This window comes from Wasmannia auropunctata, unplaced genomic scaffold (genome assembly GCF_000956235.1).
Source record: "Wasmannia auropunctata unplaced genomic scaffold, wasmannia.A_1.0 LD336088.1, whole genome shotgun sequence".
In the NCBI taxonomy this organism is placed as follows: Eukaryota; Metazoa; Arthropoda; class Insecta; order Hymenoptera; family Formicidae; genus Wasmannia; species Wasmannia auropunctata.
The window spans coordinates 5,269,983-5,288,276 of record NW_012026802.1 but is presented as its reverse complement, the minus strand read 5'-3'; the positions used below and the strand labels follow the sequence as shown (position 1 = coordinate 5,288,276).

The 18,294-nt window shown below is 36.4% G+C and overlaps 1 protein-coding gene across 4 annotated transcripts in view; it reads right to left on the bottom strand.

The window, feature by feature from the left end:
• Positions 1-345: 345 nt before the first annotated feature.
• The window catches only part of LOC105448349 (peripheral plasma membrane protein CASK-like), a 95,444-nt gene continuing 77,495 nt past the window's right edge, over positions 346-18,294 (bottom strand). For all 4 annotated transcript variants that reach the window (XM_011686869.1, XM_011686868.1, XM_011686870.1 and 1 more), the window contains one exon: positions 346-1,500. In XM_011686869.1, the coding sequence (XP_011685171.1) occupies positions 1,417-1,500 (84 nt within the window). In that variant the 3' untranslated portion in view covers positions 346-1,416. The remainder of the gene's footprint in view (positions 1,501-18,294) is intronic.

Below are 18,294 nucleotides of genomic sequence, written 5' to 3'. Positions count from 1 at the left end.
GTATTTATTAGAGGTAAAAATTTAATTTAATCGATATAATTATTAATTTTCTATTGGATGTATTCATGGAAGTTATATAATCCAAATTAAAATCTTGCAAAGGAATAATATTAATGATAAATATCTAATTAACTTTTCATTATTAATATATTATTATTCTGAGGTAAGTATATGATATATGCAATTATGAATTACAGATTCTATTAAAAATCTTCATATAAAAAATAATGTAAGAATTATAATTATAACTTGTGTAAACTTATATTTATAATAATATATAGTATATACTACTATTATTATAACTACTATATATTATTATAAATATATTCAAATAAAAATATGTAATAAAAATACATTTTTTCATGTTTTGGAAAACTGAAAGTTGTAAATTTGTTTCTTGGAATTATCATTTCCGACTTCAAGCTTCATTAATTAATTTCTGCATTAATATCAGATAAAATTAGCCCGATTAATTTGCGCCAAATGTTTTAAACAGAGCTGTATTTTACATAATTTACTGCCGTTATATGATCAGCGTGGATTATTACGAATATATTGAAATCTTTGAAAAGTCATTTAAATAATAGCGCACAAAAGCGAGATAAGCCACATATCCATTCTATTCTGACAATTAATTCAAGCAGTCAAAGGGAAATAAAGGCCAACAAATGTTTTATTTTGTTTATGCTGTAATTAATCGTTTGTTGAAATCTGCCAAAACACCACAATACGTCACGATAAAGTCTGCAGACAAGAGAAAACTGGCGTAGGCGAAAAGAATCTTCATAAATCTTTGAAGAGAAATCAAACCCGACAAGCGAGCTGGTCATTAATGCTGCGATACAGACCGGGGAGAATATTCATCAATAAGGCAATCGACCGAGCGCGCTTCGTGGAAGCTTCGTGCAAATGGAGGATGCAACGGGTATGAGGCTTATCCCGGCGTTTTCGCCAAAATGAATTCCGTAATCATAACGCGACGAGCTTGTATCAAATAATAGTCGAATTAAATTTTCCCAACAAAATGTGGGAGATGAACTTTTTCCTGCTGAATAATAATTGTAAGTCTTGTCCTCGTATATTACGAAAGGATTTAATATTGATATTCATCTCTCTGAGCTCTATGCTACTGATAATGTAATTAAAATGCTCAAGCAAAGAAAGAGCATTATTATACAATATGAAATTTTGTTGTAATTTAAAAACATAAATTAATGTCGTTAAAGGAATATCTGGAACGCGCGTATCTTGTTTATAAATTTTCGTGCATATGCATAAGTATTATATAATATATTTGTACGCCGCCGCTGTACGTCATAAACTTCGCAAGGCCATTACTTTATAAAATTCAATTAGCCATTTGCATATAAAAAGACTGATTTTTCTACGTGTCAGGATAAACGAAAAATGATGAATTCAATAAATGGCATACGAGATACTATTACCTGATAAATGCTTGCACGAAGTAGATAAAACTTCCGTCATAAAATCATGACTTACCTGTAACAGAAAAAAAGAGATAACTCGTTAGTGACACATGATAAAATGTAAAGCTAGTTTTAATTCAATGAATATTTAACAAGCGAGATTATGTTGCGTTTTATTATATATGTCGTCATGTCCTTATAAAAATTCAAGAGTTACAATCTAGAGCTGACTAATTCGCAAAATCGTAGAAAGATTATAATCATGCTATTCGATTTTTCCTTCAAAAAGAGATTCGCGCGTCACGTACAGAAGACGCGAAATTGCGCTCATGCGGCGCGAAAGTTTCACCGGCGTCTTGTATTTTAAAACTGCCCTGTTCGAGAATTGACTGAACACCCCCTGCGACAGCCGAGTAAAAGTTAACGCGATTCCGAAATAGTCTTGTAAGTTTACGAAAGTCTTTCTGTATTCCTTTCCGTTACCCCGCGTTACACGTTCGAACCAGAAATTCCGCATTGCGGACTATCGGAGGGTGAATTCGCACGTGGTCTACGTACCGGGTGTTTCATCGTGCGAACTCTGCCCTCTTTACGCAATTAATTTTTCAAATTGCGCAGGGACGAGGCCGGGTTACGTTCGTTCCACCTTTTGCATTATTTTCTGAATTACAGTGAAGTGCCGTACGCGCACTGAATTAGCAAAATATATGAGATGCCAACTGCACTCGGGCGGGGCAGGAATAGCTATGCTTGTTAAAATTAGTCTACGGGAGAGTAGGTTTCACTTTGTGTTGGCGGTACCTCCACCGGTCGTCCACGTAAAATGTAAAAATATCATGATATTAAGGCGGGAGGGAGAGCGCTCACTTTTGTAAGCAGCAATGGAAAGTCAAATAACTCAGTCCTGACGTGAATGAAATTAAAAGCAAACACAATCTGACGAGATAATAATTAATATTTACGAGATATAAAACTTTTTGCATATTTGATATTTCAGGTTGTTTTAGTCCACGCGATCTAAGCAGCCTCGCGTGAAACGTGAAGTGGAACGCAATTCGAGATTACACACGGAATAAAAGAATAGAATGTTTTGTGGCGGTATCTTCTCAGAGGGATATCGATCACATATCCGCGTTGCGATGCGCTATAAATCAAGGAAATCAAGAGTCCGCGATGAAATCTTGATAAACAGCGATACGTTGCGCGTATCGAATGTTCGAAGATATCACAAGTTATTTTTCATAGACAATACGGATAGAATTTCATTACAGAGGAGCGCACGTTATCAAAACATATATATCACGTCTACATTTATATCGCCATTAATCTACCAGGAAAACTGAATTTACGACAAAATCGTGTTGAAGAGCTCTGCACATTGATCGATCAAAAATATCGCGGAACATTTTCTACGTGCTATATCATACACATATATGCAATGTAGGCCGCACAGGTATATTTCGAATACGCGTTTGCCCTCATCCTCCTCCGCTTCCCTCTCTCTCTTTTTCTCTCGCTCTTCCTACCTCGTCTCTTAAAGAGCAATCATGCGTGTTGAATTTGAATTTTTTTCTCACGTTTTAGTCGGACTGAAAACATTCACGAACCAGACGCATTGAAATCGTTGCTCATACATATTCATAGATTTCGCGTAAGTCAACAATGCGCTTACCACTGCGTGATGACACGTAGTGAATGCGGTTTGCTTACACGTTGGCGAGCCAACCACGCAATTCCGGAACCTCGACAAATTTGCGTAGTTAAGCTCTTAACAGCCCGCATCGTATACGATCTGTCGCTATTATCTTGTCTCGCGGCTGTCTCGTAAAATAAGTAGATTAGATCAGCGCGATAATCCTCTGACTATATATATTCCTTCGAATTCTCTGACTATATTTTCCGATCCACTCCGGAAAATGATCGTCTGTGTGCCATTTCTTTTCCCTTCGATGCGATTGATGCGCGGCGAGGAAACGAGGCGAGACCATTAAGAATATAATCGTAAAAGATGCTGTAGCCGGCCGATGGCTAAATCCCTCGAGAGGCCAGAGAAGTTCTGTAGAGTTATATCAGCGATACTACTACTTATTGCCGTTGCCCAGTTCTTTATCCAATGTGTTTATCATGATCTTCTCTACAACTTAGGAACCATGGCGCCGCGACGCAATGAACTACGGTTATACAGTGGAAATATTTAATGTTAGCGGAAATCTATAGAAAATCTAAAGATTGAAGAACAGAGTCAAATACTTCTAGAACTTGCTCATATATATTATTAAAACAATGACAAATTATTAAATATAAAGCAATGTGATTTTCTAAAAGATTCCTGTCTGTAAGTATTTACATTTCTTGGGATTTTTCAAAAAATTTTTCCTAAATAAATGTGAGAAGAGAGTGCATGACATAAAATTCTTCAAATCGCTACTGCTATCGGAAATTTTAGATAACTCCATCATCACGAGCCGAGCTCCTATCAGTTTTCAATTTAAGCGGTAAATTTTATTCGTTCTCACATTTTGGACACGAAGCGAAATTTAGATTTGAGAGATATTATAAACGACAGTTATCAGGGCAAATAAAGAATTCTATGATTTAACGGATTTCCTCTAGTTTAAATCTCCCTTTTCAATCTTTATTGTCTTCGTTCTTTCTTCCGCTTTCAATTCTTTTACATGCAGCAGAGAATATTTCTAGAAATACCACATTATTAATCGTAGTTTGTTCCATAAATTTATTTAAGTCATTTTTGAATGTAAAAAATATTATATTAAAAACATAATTATTTTATTCTTGAAAAATAATGTACGCAATATATCCAACTGTAATTAGTATAAATTTTGATTGATGTAAATAAAGATATACATATAAATATACAAAATGCAAATAGCACATTAATAATTTGACAAATAAATCAATGTCATAATTCAATCAAATGAGCACTATCGTATGTAATTCAGCGCATTGAATTATGTTGTTTTATGATATTTGAAGAGAATCGGACAACGAATGTTGATAAAGAGCGAAGTTTTATTTCTATAGAGCTCGTTAAATGCAGAACTGCACTGCCGCGTTAATTCAATTTACGCTTACGCTAATTCAACCCAATTAAATTCATAAAGATAATTACATAGAAATCGGAAATATACACACAATAATTGCATGATAAACCATATAAAACGCAAAAGGCGGCCTCATTCAATAACTGTTAATAAACCCATAAAATTCCCAAGAGAAATCGATATTTTAATTTAAAATCGCATCACGGTGATAAAGGATTCCAAGTCCTTCAGAGAATCTTAAAATACTAATTGCATTTACGTCGCGCTCGAAGATATTGAATTCTTGTAATCGACTTTGTGTAACTAACACAGCGTACCAGCCATCGTTAGAAATGCGACTTCGTTATTAGAGAAACTCACGACAAGACGGCTTCCATGATCCGGTATAAGGATTTAAGGATCAGAATCTCGCGCGTCCGCGTCGTCTGTTGACGTGGATCGCAAAGTTTGAGTGCTCAGGTGGCCGAGTTTAATTCAATTTAACAGAAAGGCCATTCCGGCCGCGAGAAAGTTATACGTTAAATTCGCGTACTTTCCCCTTTCCCAGAGACCAGTTGGATTCCACGTCCGACCGATAAAAAATAGCATGAAGAACAGCCACGATGCGCGATCGTACGGGAAAATCGACGTCGCCAGATATTATATTCATGGCCGATTAATACTGCCAACGGAGAGAAGTTGCCGGCCACGATATATCATGACCGGGGAGTTATGAAGCCGCACGTGTAATCCCCGCAGTCGTTGAGGAAAAAAAAATACGGAATCGTCGCGTATCGGTACGTGGAGGCCATTCAGAGATAAAACTTCGCGGCGCTTAAAAATGTCAAATTGTGAAAAATTTCTTTCTATCTCGGTATGTGTCATGATATCAGAAATAATAAAATCACTGCATTAATAAAAATCACAGCATTAATAAATAAAATCTTACAGCTATTATTAAAACTAATAGGTATAGATAATTTAAGGATTCAACGCACAATGACCACAAGTAGATAAAATACTGAATGGAATATAAAGATAATAAAATTTGAAAAAGGAACAATTACAAAAAAAATTGAAAGAAAAAGGAAAAAAAAAACAGGAACGATTGTTCCTGTATAGTCATGTTGGTACAATTTGCAATCGGATTTATGTCAATTGCCAGTAAATATAGCATATAATATTTCTTTGATATTACATGTACGACATCTTTAAAAAGTAGTATCAAGACAACGGATGAAAGTTATAAATCGTCGGCGATAACATGACCCTCAAATTTCTCGGCGCGTAACTGTATTCGTTCGAGGACTGTATTTCATTTTTCCAGATCGTTGAAGTAATTCGATATATGAAACAGAAAGGGGACGATATATTTCTGGCAAGGCGGGTAATGCAGAGAGTCTTTTATATGAATTTTGCGCAACGGAAAAGTCTTCTCTATTTTTAAATCCATAAATATTACATCTTTTAATGTCATTTACAATTTCATTCAATATTTTTTTAGATGTTCTACTCTGAAGAAGTGAAATATCTTCCAATAACAAATTTAATATGTAATAAGTTTAAAACGGATTTCTGAGAAGTAATTTAAAATATAAGTCATTTGAAACTCTAAAAAAATAATATTTTCATGCATTAAAATTCAATGTATGCCGAGATTTACAACAATATTTAATACATCTAGCTGTATTTTTGTTCCTCCATTGTAAAAATTTTTTACGTCGGAATAAAAATGAGAAAATGTTTCATATTTTACATCATTTTATACTGCGGTCAAAATAAATGTCTGTTTCCCCAAATTGCGGCATTAATAGATATATAAAAAACGATAAAAGAAACGTACATACATACTGTCGATCGATATCGTCTCTTTATTTTCACCAAGACAACAAAAATTTTCGTAAACCACTGCAAGGGAACTTCGTAAACGGTATGGAAAAAAGGAAGGGCATATCGATTAACTTAATCCGTCCAAAAGCCGCGTGCGCATTCGAGATGACACATAACTTCCTGCAAACCACACCCGAGAGAGGCTTTCAGAACGTTACATTACGCTCTGATGCTCCGGGACTTGCACACCAACTCAATTTTCGAAGTGGAAGCGAGATAAAAGTCGCGCGCCGAGATGCAACCACCGAATCAGCATGAAGCATCGGGTCGCAAATTCCGCAAAAAGACACCGAGTAAAACCAATGGATAGGTGGGAAAGGAGACAGGGGCGGAGAAGGACAAGGAAAAGGAATGTAGGAGGAGAATGGGGGGGGGTGGAAAAGAAGCCATAAATGAGGTACGGGAAAACACCTGGGACCAAAAGGAAAAAAAAAGTCAGACGAATAACAGTGAGACGAGAGGAGACGAGAAGGCAGAATAAATGCGTGTTTTTTTACGACTCTTCCTATCTGGGATGCAACCGCGGGGTTATTTTGCTTCGAAACGGGATAACCCCGCGGTGCGCATCCGCATGCGGCCCCCGTCGTCACCTTGCGCCGAATTTATCACGCCTCTTTCTTTCAAAGTATTATGGGTCACCGCTATTCCTCTCCCGTCCTCTTTTCTCGCCGTAGGAAATGCGCCAACATTCCGGCATTACAAATTCGTCCCTTGGCCGTGTCTTACGAGATTCCCTCACGCGGCAGAGATTCACGGGGGCGAGACATAAAACATTCCTCGCGTGGTTTTTACCATCCGTAATGTACTCGGCAAAAGAGGGTCTGGATCGGATAGTGAGTAGACAGACCTAGATCCTTGATACATATTAATTGCGCCAGCAGGCGAGAGACCTCTCATTGTCCTCTTCCACAACCCCCTCATACCGAGCCGCTTCATCAACTTCCTTCACGTGACAGGTTTTAATTACGTGGAATCTTAGATAAGAAAGGGACGCGTAAGAAATTACGGAGTAACGTGGCCTCCCATTATAATTATGATTTAAATACAAACTGATAGCTAGTTTATGAAAATAATGTCGGCCATATAATTTTAAATAACGTAAATGTATTATCTGTCGACTCTGTATTCACGACCTGTTTTTGTGTTTTCGAAACTATAGTAGAAATATAGTAGAAAATATAGTAGACAGTATTGTTACAATTTTCTTATTATTTTAACATAATGACTGTCAAGTTAATTCATTTAATAATTAATTCGTTAAGAATAATAGGACTTTAAATACAAGACTAGCGAAAGATTCAATGAAATAGTAATTAACTGTGTAATAATGTAATGGGGATCTGTAATACGCTCGTTTCTCAGAGAGATACGCAGTAATGAAATAATTAGCACAGAAGTTTTTAAAAGAAAGAAGAAAGAGATCTTCTGCATCTTTAACAGCTGCAATTACGCTTAATGCACGCGGCACGTACTGTCAAATTGTTAATTACTTGTCCAGTGCCGACTTTGAAAGAAATGTGCCTGATGCAAGTTTCATTAAGGTCAATTTACATGACGTTAACGTGCGGTGCAGAAATTACAACGCATACTACTGCGATTAATTAAGTTATTGCACATTTACCCGCGGGTACACGGGAGACGAGCTGAACGTGTGCTCTATAATCGATCGCGTGGTCGCTTAACAAAATTCTGCAAATTAAATAATTGTGCGAAACTTCCACGTTACACGAGTAGCGTAAAAATAGGCCCGTCGAGTCTTAAAGTCTTTTCCTTTTTAGGACTGCGGCGATCCTTTTCGGATTCTTCCTCGTGTAAGATGAACGATTCGGATATATCGGTAGGCAAGTTTTGCTTCGGGCCGATGTATTTAGAAGCGCAACGTAAATTAACTTTGGTCATTGAAGTATCGTCCGGCGCTAACGCCTCGTTTGGCCGAAGGTCAGTCCTCTACACTGATGGCTTTACTCAGTCGACCGTTGACGATTCGAACAATTCAATTTTCCATGGGATGGTATTAGGGAATGCGCTGACCGAATATCTAGCTGGTCGTCAGGGTCGAGAGAGCGGGTTAACCTGTGGTCGCCCTGGACGCTGGTCATGCACGATCATCGAACACACCGACCACGTGTTACACAATAATTGCCGATCGCTAACAAATAATTATACGGATTAATGATGATAGTATTGCCATTATACGCAGAGAAAGATTTTGTTCGTATAACGCGTGTAAGATGTGCGTACATTTGACGTTACGGTTTTATAATCGAAAAGATAAAAGAATAAAATAAAATAGCATATAACAATAATTTAGCTACAAGATGAAGCGTAAAAATATCAAGCACATTTCGCTTTTTTTGTAGATGTAAACTTACGTCTACAATCCACCGTAAACAATTGATGAAATAAATTACAACTTTCTGTATAATTAATAAAATATCATATTTGAAATATAAGCTACAAAACAAACAGCAATATATCCTCTCGTTGTGAAAGACACAGTAAAATTTTTCTCAATAATTAACATCTCCCGAATGCAATGAATGTTGTCCTCTATATATATATATATATATATATATATATATATACACAGAGCAGTTGTAACTTGTCTCCTATCTTCTGTATAATGTGTAGAACGATGTGATAATAAAATAATTCTGTGGGATTATACATCGATATAAAAAAATTTAAATTTTAGCTAAATTAATGATTCAAATTTTGGTTCAAACCTTTTATTGATTCCAGAATATTGTTTTTAATATTGTTTTGTTCCACAAAATTCAATTTTTAAATATTGTGATAGAATTTTTGTACAACTTCTTGCAAAAAAAAGTTAGATGTCTTATGTATAATATCATATACATGTAATTTACACGATTGTATAAGCAATATAAAATTAAATTAAATAATTTATTGTTTTAGAATATCAAGTAATCTAATGACAATTTGCATCGAATTTTCGGCTTCATTATGCGCGCCGTAATGAGCGAATGCGATGCACCGTAATGCGTTGCGATGAATACGATTTCGCTAACCATTTGCAGTCAGCCTGCGTATCTTAACGCGCTCTGTCCATGAATACATATGCCAGCATGCAGTGCAGATAAGATGACGGCTGCATAAACCCTCCAATAATCGCGCAAATTTCCGAGACCGGATGGCTTTGTGCATAATTCGGCAATGTTGCGCCTTGCGCCTACATGTCAAAATGATCTCGGTATTAATGCTCCGCTAGAGCGTAATAATTCAGTTATAGATTAATATTTCAGCCACATATATTTCCTATGTAACTCGCACTCGACAATTTGCATTTAGTTTGCACAAACTTTTTATAAAAGTGGCAAATATTTTAGAATCACATATTTTACATTTTATACGTTACGAGAGAGAATATCAATCATTCTCTATTTTAGATTCTAAAATATTTGGAATCTCTTAAAAACTACAAAGAATACAAGGATTTATCGAAACATGCAATCAAAAAAATCATAAGCGCAATATTGCCCTAGTTAGAAACTTATAAGCCGAAACGTTCCATTTTATGATACGTTCATGATCAGTTTCCATACAATTGGAAAAAATATAAATTATATCTACTAGCAATAATATAATTTCTTTCCTAAAGTTAATACTGCTAAAAAATGTTTGTTGGTTCGTACACAAAAACAGAACAAAAATCTAATAGAATTAAAAAATATTTTAACGTATTAAAGATACTAGTCATAATTTTGCAACCATAATTTAGTAAGCTGAATTCATATTGTTTTCTGCAAATAAAATCCTGTTGAATTTTGCACAAATTAAGACTGCGCAAAATTGTTAACGTACATACAACTCTAGAGAGAATGAACAATTATTACTGCAAGCGGAAGATTCGGCGTAACGGCAAAACAAGTTACCTAAATAAACTAGGGCACTGACCGAGAAAGTCAACATAGTGATTTGACTGTGACTTCCTACCATGTTCACGTGCGAAAATCGGCAAAGGTAAATAAATGAAGAGAATACGAAGCAGGTACAAATGAAATTGTTGACGGAAGAAAAGAAACTAACAATTCGAGTGATAAAGCGTGACACTTTATTGTTTAAACGATATCTCCGGTCAAATGGATATTTTACATCGTATTATAAAAAAATCTTTCTTTTTTTAATTTAAAATTGTAAAAAACTTTTTCTCCATTTTCATTTTCTATTCGAGGGACTTATTTCTTCTCAGATAATTACCGCAAGGATGCGGCATTGCTAAAGATAGAAATTTGAGTGATAAATGTTTCTTAAACTTATCCAGCACCGAAATCCGTAGTTATAGAATTATCTCATCTTGGAAATAAATTTAGTTTGTGTGCCAACTTTAGCAAATGGAAAATGGCTGCTTTAGAATTTGTCGAGTATGCATCAAATATCTAAGTTTCTAATAGGAATAATCTCATATTCTCTTTACTGCTTCGACCTTGTTAATCTCGAAATTCCTATTAAAAATTAAATAAAACGAATAAAAATTAGTAACAATTGTGTGACACATAATTTCCCTTAAGTTTTCTTTTTTTTTCACTGTAAAGGTAAAGATTCGCAATCTATTCTGCTTTTGAATATTTTGGATCGTAACCTTACACTGTTAGTTGGAAAATTTAATCGCAATAGCCCGCGTTGCTTGTCTTATTTCAACTATTCTATTCTAACGTCAGACTGCTGACTGTTTCCAAAATCCGGCATCACGCGCCGGCGAAATGCAAGCCAGCTCGTCATATCTGGGTTAATACCGAGCAACGAGCTCAATGTCGAACTTTATTAATTTCTAGAAACGCGAGATTCGTCACTGAGCGACAACCCATTGCAAATGCGCCGTACGTACGTACGTACGTACGTAGGTACGTACGTCTCGTTAACGATTTTCTGTCAATTTCAACGTCAACGGTCTGCGTCGATGCGCCGGCTATTGAGGTAACCGTAGGTGGTACGAAATCTTCGCCATCGTTTTAGGCAATTAACGAGAATAACACGCGTTGCCGTTATCGATCGATTTACATGCCCGACATTGGATTTCGACGGCGCGAATTATACACACGCCGCACGCACTTTGCCCACGCCCAGGGAGAAGCAAGCGTATACGTCGTCTCTGAAATATGCACGCGATAGCACACCTGTGTGCTGCTCGCAGTTTAATTGCATTGTGTCCCCGTCGGAGTGTTGCACCGTCAAACTAGCGCGACGAGCGCACTTGCAAGAACAAATCATCATACGACTGATTATACACAAGAAAATTCTGATGTATTCTTGCGCTTTGCTTAATCCTTTAGAATCCCGTTTGTCCTGAATATTTTAATTAGAGAACGGAGAGCGGCTGTGTACCGCCAAGTCGGGGTTGAAACTTCTGCCGAATAATTTACCTTCGGCTGCGGTTTATCGGAGGCCCGTATATTTTAAATACACTGCAGTTGCGCGAGAAGCAGGACTGATTTATAATACAATATGATAATCAAGCTGTTTATCATGCAAGTGATAATTTTTAAAAATTATCAAAAACACCAAATCGACTCGCTCTTATATTTTAATAAAATTTGAAAGCTATATTTATATCAGAGATTATTCGATTGGATATTCTTGTAATTTTATATCTGAGTATGTAAAAACAAACGAATCAACATCTTCATTTGAGATAAAATATAATATTCGAACTAAAATGTTTTGCTTATAGATGTTTTATGATGTATTAAAGTAATAATTTTTAGTTCTCTCGTTCCGTAACATGGGTAACAAAAAATAAAGTCTAATTATTTCATCTTCAAGTATAAACCTATGTAGCAAAAGTTAATCCAGTTAAGGAAAAATAGGCGAACAAAGCCAACACTCTCCTTAAAAAAGAGGTATGTCGTCGTAATTTTATGCTACCTATTTCCATTTACCAGTAACTTTTCCTCAATTAACTTCTCCCATCCCATTAAGTAGTTCGCTCTAGAGAGCACATTTTGCATGCCTTCAGCGCTCCGGATTCCTCAAATCCAGCCTATACTTAAACCGATTGAACAATTAAACGCCTACCAATTTTAATTCACTCGATAGCTTATTAAATCTTTTTAATTTTTAACATTTCTTTCATATTGTCACATCCCAATTCTTTCAAATGCCGCCCAACTAGGTCACATACACTTTTTTTACGTACAGATCACTATAATCGGTTTAGTCGTTTAATCAGAACGAACGATACACACACACACACACACACACACGCGCGCGCGCGCGCGCGCACGCATTTGCACGCATGCATGACCTTTTATGCACACAACACGTGGGAAACCGAACACGATTTTGATACCATAAATAGTTTTAGAGATAGCTACCTTTCATACTTTTCGAAAACCTGAATATACGAGGCAGTTTTAGACCGTACATTGAAAATTGAATATCAACAAAAAATTGTTCATTTAATTGTTATTATATGTATATAGGCGCGTGAAATAACTTAAAACAAAGAACTTAAAAAAAAAACTAATAATTTGTCATCCAAGTAAATTTAAAATCGCTTAATTATCGCACCTTTAAAAAACTCATTTGTTTCTAAATATATAAATCTGTTCTTCGAAATAGCGTAATCTATACAAGATGTCACAAACACCGATGCTACGGCGCGTCAGCGACTAACCGAATCATCTGTATCCATCGATTAAGCCATATTCAATATCGGTTAACGTTCGCAGCACCATCCATATCGTTAATGACCCCCAAGGGTAGTAATGACTACCCCTGATATCGATTAATCATTTAGCGAAAGATTAAAGGATCTAATACTCGTACATAAAAACCTGAAGGTTGTATTGTCACGTACAATCTGCTCGACAGATCAAGTAAATCAGTCAATAAAAAAAAAAAAGATCCTTTCGCACGATCGTTCCATTATTAACGCAAAAGAAGCCAAGTAAAAAATGCATTCGGTACTTATTGTTAGTAAAAAAGTGCAGATTCTAACGTGAAATAGCATTTTTAATTTTATCTCAAGACAGCTTCGTCTTTTTTCGTTTAACGCGAATTTTATAACACAGAATTTAATATATTTTTAACCAGACGGAGGAGATAAAATCTTCCGTATACGTACAGCTTCACGAGCGTGTTGTATCACGTCAATATTATGTGTGAAATTATTAAATCAAATCAGACGTAACAGTTCGTATAAATTAAAGAATGTATGTGTGTCTGTGGATGTTTTAATTTAAGGCTCGATGTAGGCCTTAAGGGAGGTTTCACCTTTGCCGACCGTAAAATTAGCCCTTTTTCATGAATTTTTTAAAGATAATCTATTATATACAGTAAAACGCGGGTTTTTGTATAAACTTATAAATTATTTGAACAGCAAAAAAAATTTTTTTATTTATATAAAAATATATTTTAATCGCCTCCAAGTGGCGATTGAATGTGGCATGTTTCTCAAGCTGACGGAAAAAACGAATTATTATAAGATATCGACTTGATTCTTTTTTTCCTCTTGAACCTAATACTTTAACGCATGGCGTGAACTAAAACTATGATTTTGCAACAAACATTCAATTTGTTATTAAAAAAAATTCATGAAAAAGGACTAAGTTTACGGCCGGCGAAGGTGAAAACCCTCCCTTAATTAAAAGTGAAATTCTGCGCTCTTAGCATATTCACTGCGATACTTAGTGCGGACGTTACAAGGGTAAGTATCCAGACGCCCTATTCAGCTGGATGTATAGGGTTAAATATTTACCGAAAAGTAATGAGGCACCGAGGTATCACAGCGGAAGTTGTGAAGTGGATGATAGCAGTCGATGATGAAAAGGGAAAAGTTTTCCGCAGTCTTTATGTTGCGGGCTTTTTACGTGACGTTTTACGTTAGACGTATATATACGGTGAACGCGCGGTTGTGTGAAGAACCGGCTGAAAGAACGGAAAAGAGAAACACAGAAAAGAGATTGTGGCAAGCACATGACGCTTACGCGGAGTGGAGCCGAGTGCTCCGAAGGGATTCACTTTCGCTCTGTATGACGCTAATGTATTCCATTGAAGCCGACCGGACAGACTGGTAACCCAACAACACGGCCTCCCGTGTTTTGAATAATGAACGAACTTCTCTGCCGTCGCACTCATCGATTTACTATCGTCCGCCGCAGTCAAATTGTCCCGGGCCGCGCAATTTAAAATGCTAAAGACGCGGCCTCGGACGAGCGGCGAATTCGCGTAGGGCGGGAGAGGGGGATTTATGCATCTGGTTCACGTCATAAATCTTCCGAGGGAAATGAAAAGCGCCGCGCGCGCCATGTCGCGCCGCGTCGCATCGCGTCGCCGCCCGCCACCGAGATATCCGTCTGAGAATTGAAATGGTTGCGGGCGTTGCCGGCGTCAGCCCTTCTAGTCTCGACGCGATAACTGGTCTACGATACCACGCGAATCATTCATTCATATTGCCACCTTCATTTATACTCGCTACGACCAGAAAGGGATGAAAACCTGTATAAAATCGCGAGCGTGTTTACGTACACTCGTCTCCCCGCGAGATGATGATTTTTAATACGACGATGATGGAAACTTTATCTGAGTTTTTCAAGATGCCGTCAAGCCTTTGAATGGAACACACGTCGCTTTGTAACGGCCGCGATTTAAGATGAACACGCTCATTATTGTAGCACCACACGTACGCGAGTTATCGGCATTATAAGGCCTATATGGAATGCGTCATCGCACCGTTTCATAATGTTACTGCGTTATAAACGCGCGAAGGCTGCTTTTTCCATTGTCGGGAATAGAAAACGCGCGCCGTGGCCGCCGCTGGCACACACGCGGCGAGATGTGACTGAAATATAAATTTTCGCACTTCCAACCGTGTCGTAATAATGCTTTAACGCACTGCGATCCATTTTTTTGATGATCTATATGACGCACGTAAATTTATGATTTCCGCCCGAGATGCCGCATAAATCGACGAATATAGCGTGGGCCGTGACGCATCGACGGTTATGTCTATTCGATACTCCCTTCTACATGCATTGAGCGTTTTGCAATACGATTGCAACAAGAGAGCCGCGAACAGATATTTTATTATATTATCTACCCTATACATGTCTAAGACCTTTTAAGTTGCTTGCAAATCAAGCACTTTAGTACACGCGCACGTATACGTATGCACGTATAAGTTTTAAAAAAATTCTCTAGTAAATCTCTCCCGACTTTAAAGTAAATAGACCAAAGTAAAAGTGAGACTGATGTCAAAAAACAGTCCTTTACGACGAAGAAAATAGAAGTGGAAAGAGGAATATAAAACGAAAGTTTCTAAGAACCGCCATTTGCATCCCTAATGCTTTGACTTACGAAACTATCAATCATGACGTTCATATATTTTGCGGAAGTCATTAAATTAATTTCCACGACAATAACAGCGTACGTTTTTTATAATCGAGATAGAATGGCGCGGCGTAAGGATCGCTATTTAAAAAATATATATATCGATTATGGAAATTTCGAGTTTCGGATTCCTGACAAACGAGTCCGCTGGTGCGGCAAACGCATTAACTAAATTGTGCATTCACGAGAGGCGATCGTGACAGAGACAGAAGGAAATACGGGAAGCAACGAAGGAAATCACCATAATTGTGCGCGCTCGTTGCATCGAGCGTCGCAACTTGCGCCACGCCGTAGAAATATAACGATACTTAACTCGCATTGTCACGATTTGCAAAGACGATTCCGGAATTATTGCACATTACTGCACGTTACATACTTTATTTCTCTGAAAAATAGAATTCTCTCGTAAGAATACCTTCTGTTTGAATATAAGTCATTACACCCCCACGCCGTAATGACAGTAGAGTTACAATAAAGCACCCTTGAATCGCATAGTTTTCTCAGACTGAATTTAAACATCGATTTCCTCTTCTGACCTTTACTTTTCCAATACATATCTTTGACCCAATTTTTTTTAACATGCGTTATTTGATGCCGGTACGGGGTCTAACACAAGAGTGACGAAACTCCCTGCTTTTCAACACCTCTCAAATAAATTTTCTATAGAGCTGAGTTGTCGTGTCTGTATTGTAAAAGCCATAATACATATAAAAACCTATTGGGAAGCTTGTAAGTCAAATTTTTCAATCGAAAATATGCCTAAACGATACGCACACATCTATATAATTTATATATTTTTATAATATATTATAAATTGTACCTATATATAAAGATATATATATATATATATATATATATATATATATATATAAAAAGAGTCATCATATAGTTGTTACACAAAAATCTTTCAAAACAATCTTGATATCATGGGCATTACTATTCGCAAATGCATTTGTTTATTAAAAAATCGTTCAAAAAAAAAATGCGCTGCGTGAATGCAAATGAAAGGATTGTGAAAAATATAAATCTGTTAAAAACAGCTGGAATACTTTTCACAAAATAGCGGATGTAGACAAGTGCATTTATCTGAAAACCAATCGTTCATGCGTATGCAGTAATAGAGAAATAGAGAAGGAACAAATAGAGAAAGAGACGGCAGCTGAATTACCATTTAGAATTCTATCCGTACTATATGACGTGAACAATCTTCCGGTAGAAGGACCTCGTTTACCTCCGAACTGCATTGAAGTTCGAAGGATATTCTATTGTTCGATGAAACACCGTCCAGTGTGTACGGAAACAGTTAGTCTGTTTAGACAATAATTAGTCCTCGAGGGAAAACTACGATGGGCGAAGGCAAGTGCTTAATTGCTGCCTTCGGTACCCCCCGGCCGTGGAGATGGATGCACCATTTAGTACCATAACGAGAAAGTGAGACAGAGGGAAAAGGTAGAATCTCATTGACCTTACACGTTTATCCGTTCTGTCCAATCCCTTCACGCCGCAGTGTACGTTTACATAATGAACGAGATTACAATCTAACACGGGTGGGCGGGACACGTCCGAAAAGAGATTATCTAACGTACGTTAGTCAAGTAATTAGTTGAAATAAACTGATGCGGAAGAGCAACTTTTCTCGTTATGACATTAGCAAGTTAAATACATTTGCTGCAGCAGATACATATAAATATTTGCAGTACCGTTATACGTATACGTTAAATTTGCTACTCGTAATACTGAGAAAAATTGTATAAAATATGTATATCAAATGTTATACAAACGCGAAAACGCTATGACAGCTAATGGTCTTGAATTTCCGTGATAAAAAAGTTTATTGTACATACTTTAAATAACACTTTAATAATAATATACTCTTTAAATAAATAAAAGTTTACAATTTGCTGCATAATATAAGTATAACTATAACAATAATAATATAACTATATATAATGTATATAGTTACTTTTCATTCAGAAAACAAGAGATTAAGCAGTTTTACAAGCCAGAATCGTTTCAGTGGAACATATTGAAGACCAGTTACCACTATAGGATTCACGCGACGGGATTAATTCCTGGTCTGTAATATAATGGCTGTAATCCGACAATGAGGGTATTAAAATTGTTATGGATACTATCGTGTCTGTGATATCAATCAGACCTTCATGTATTCTCGACAAAATATCAGAGAACAGATTTTTAAAATGTCAAGATTTTTCAAGGGCAAAAACATTTCGATTAAGATATGCGTGTTTAAAATGCATACAAAAATTTGATTTCGACCATAAATAAGAAATTTATAAATTAAGCTCTATTTGTAACAAAAAGCATATTTTATATTTCCAGTTGAAGAAATCTAAAGAATGATGATTTTCGACAGGTCCGATACAGGAGCATGTTCAGAACAGAACGAGCATACTTCAAATAGTCAAAATAGATTTTGCCTACGTCTACGCATAAAGTGTTAGAAGTTATGCAGTCATGTACGAAATGGAACAAATCGAATATTCAGCGAAAAGTTCACATGAGAGACCTTATACATATATACTTATATATATATATATATATATATATATATGTGTAGAGAG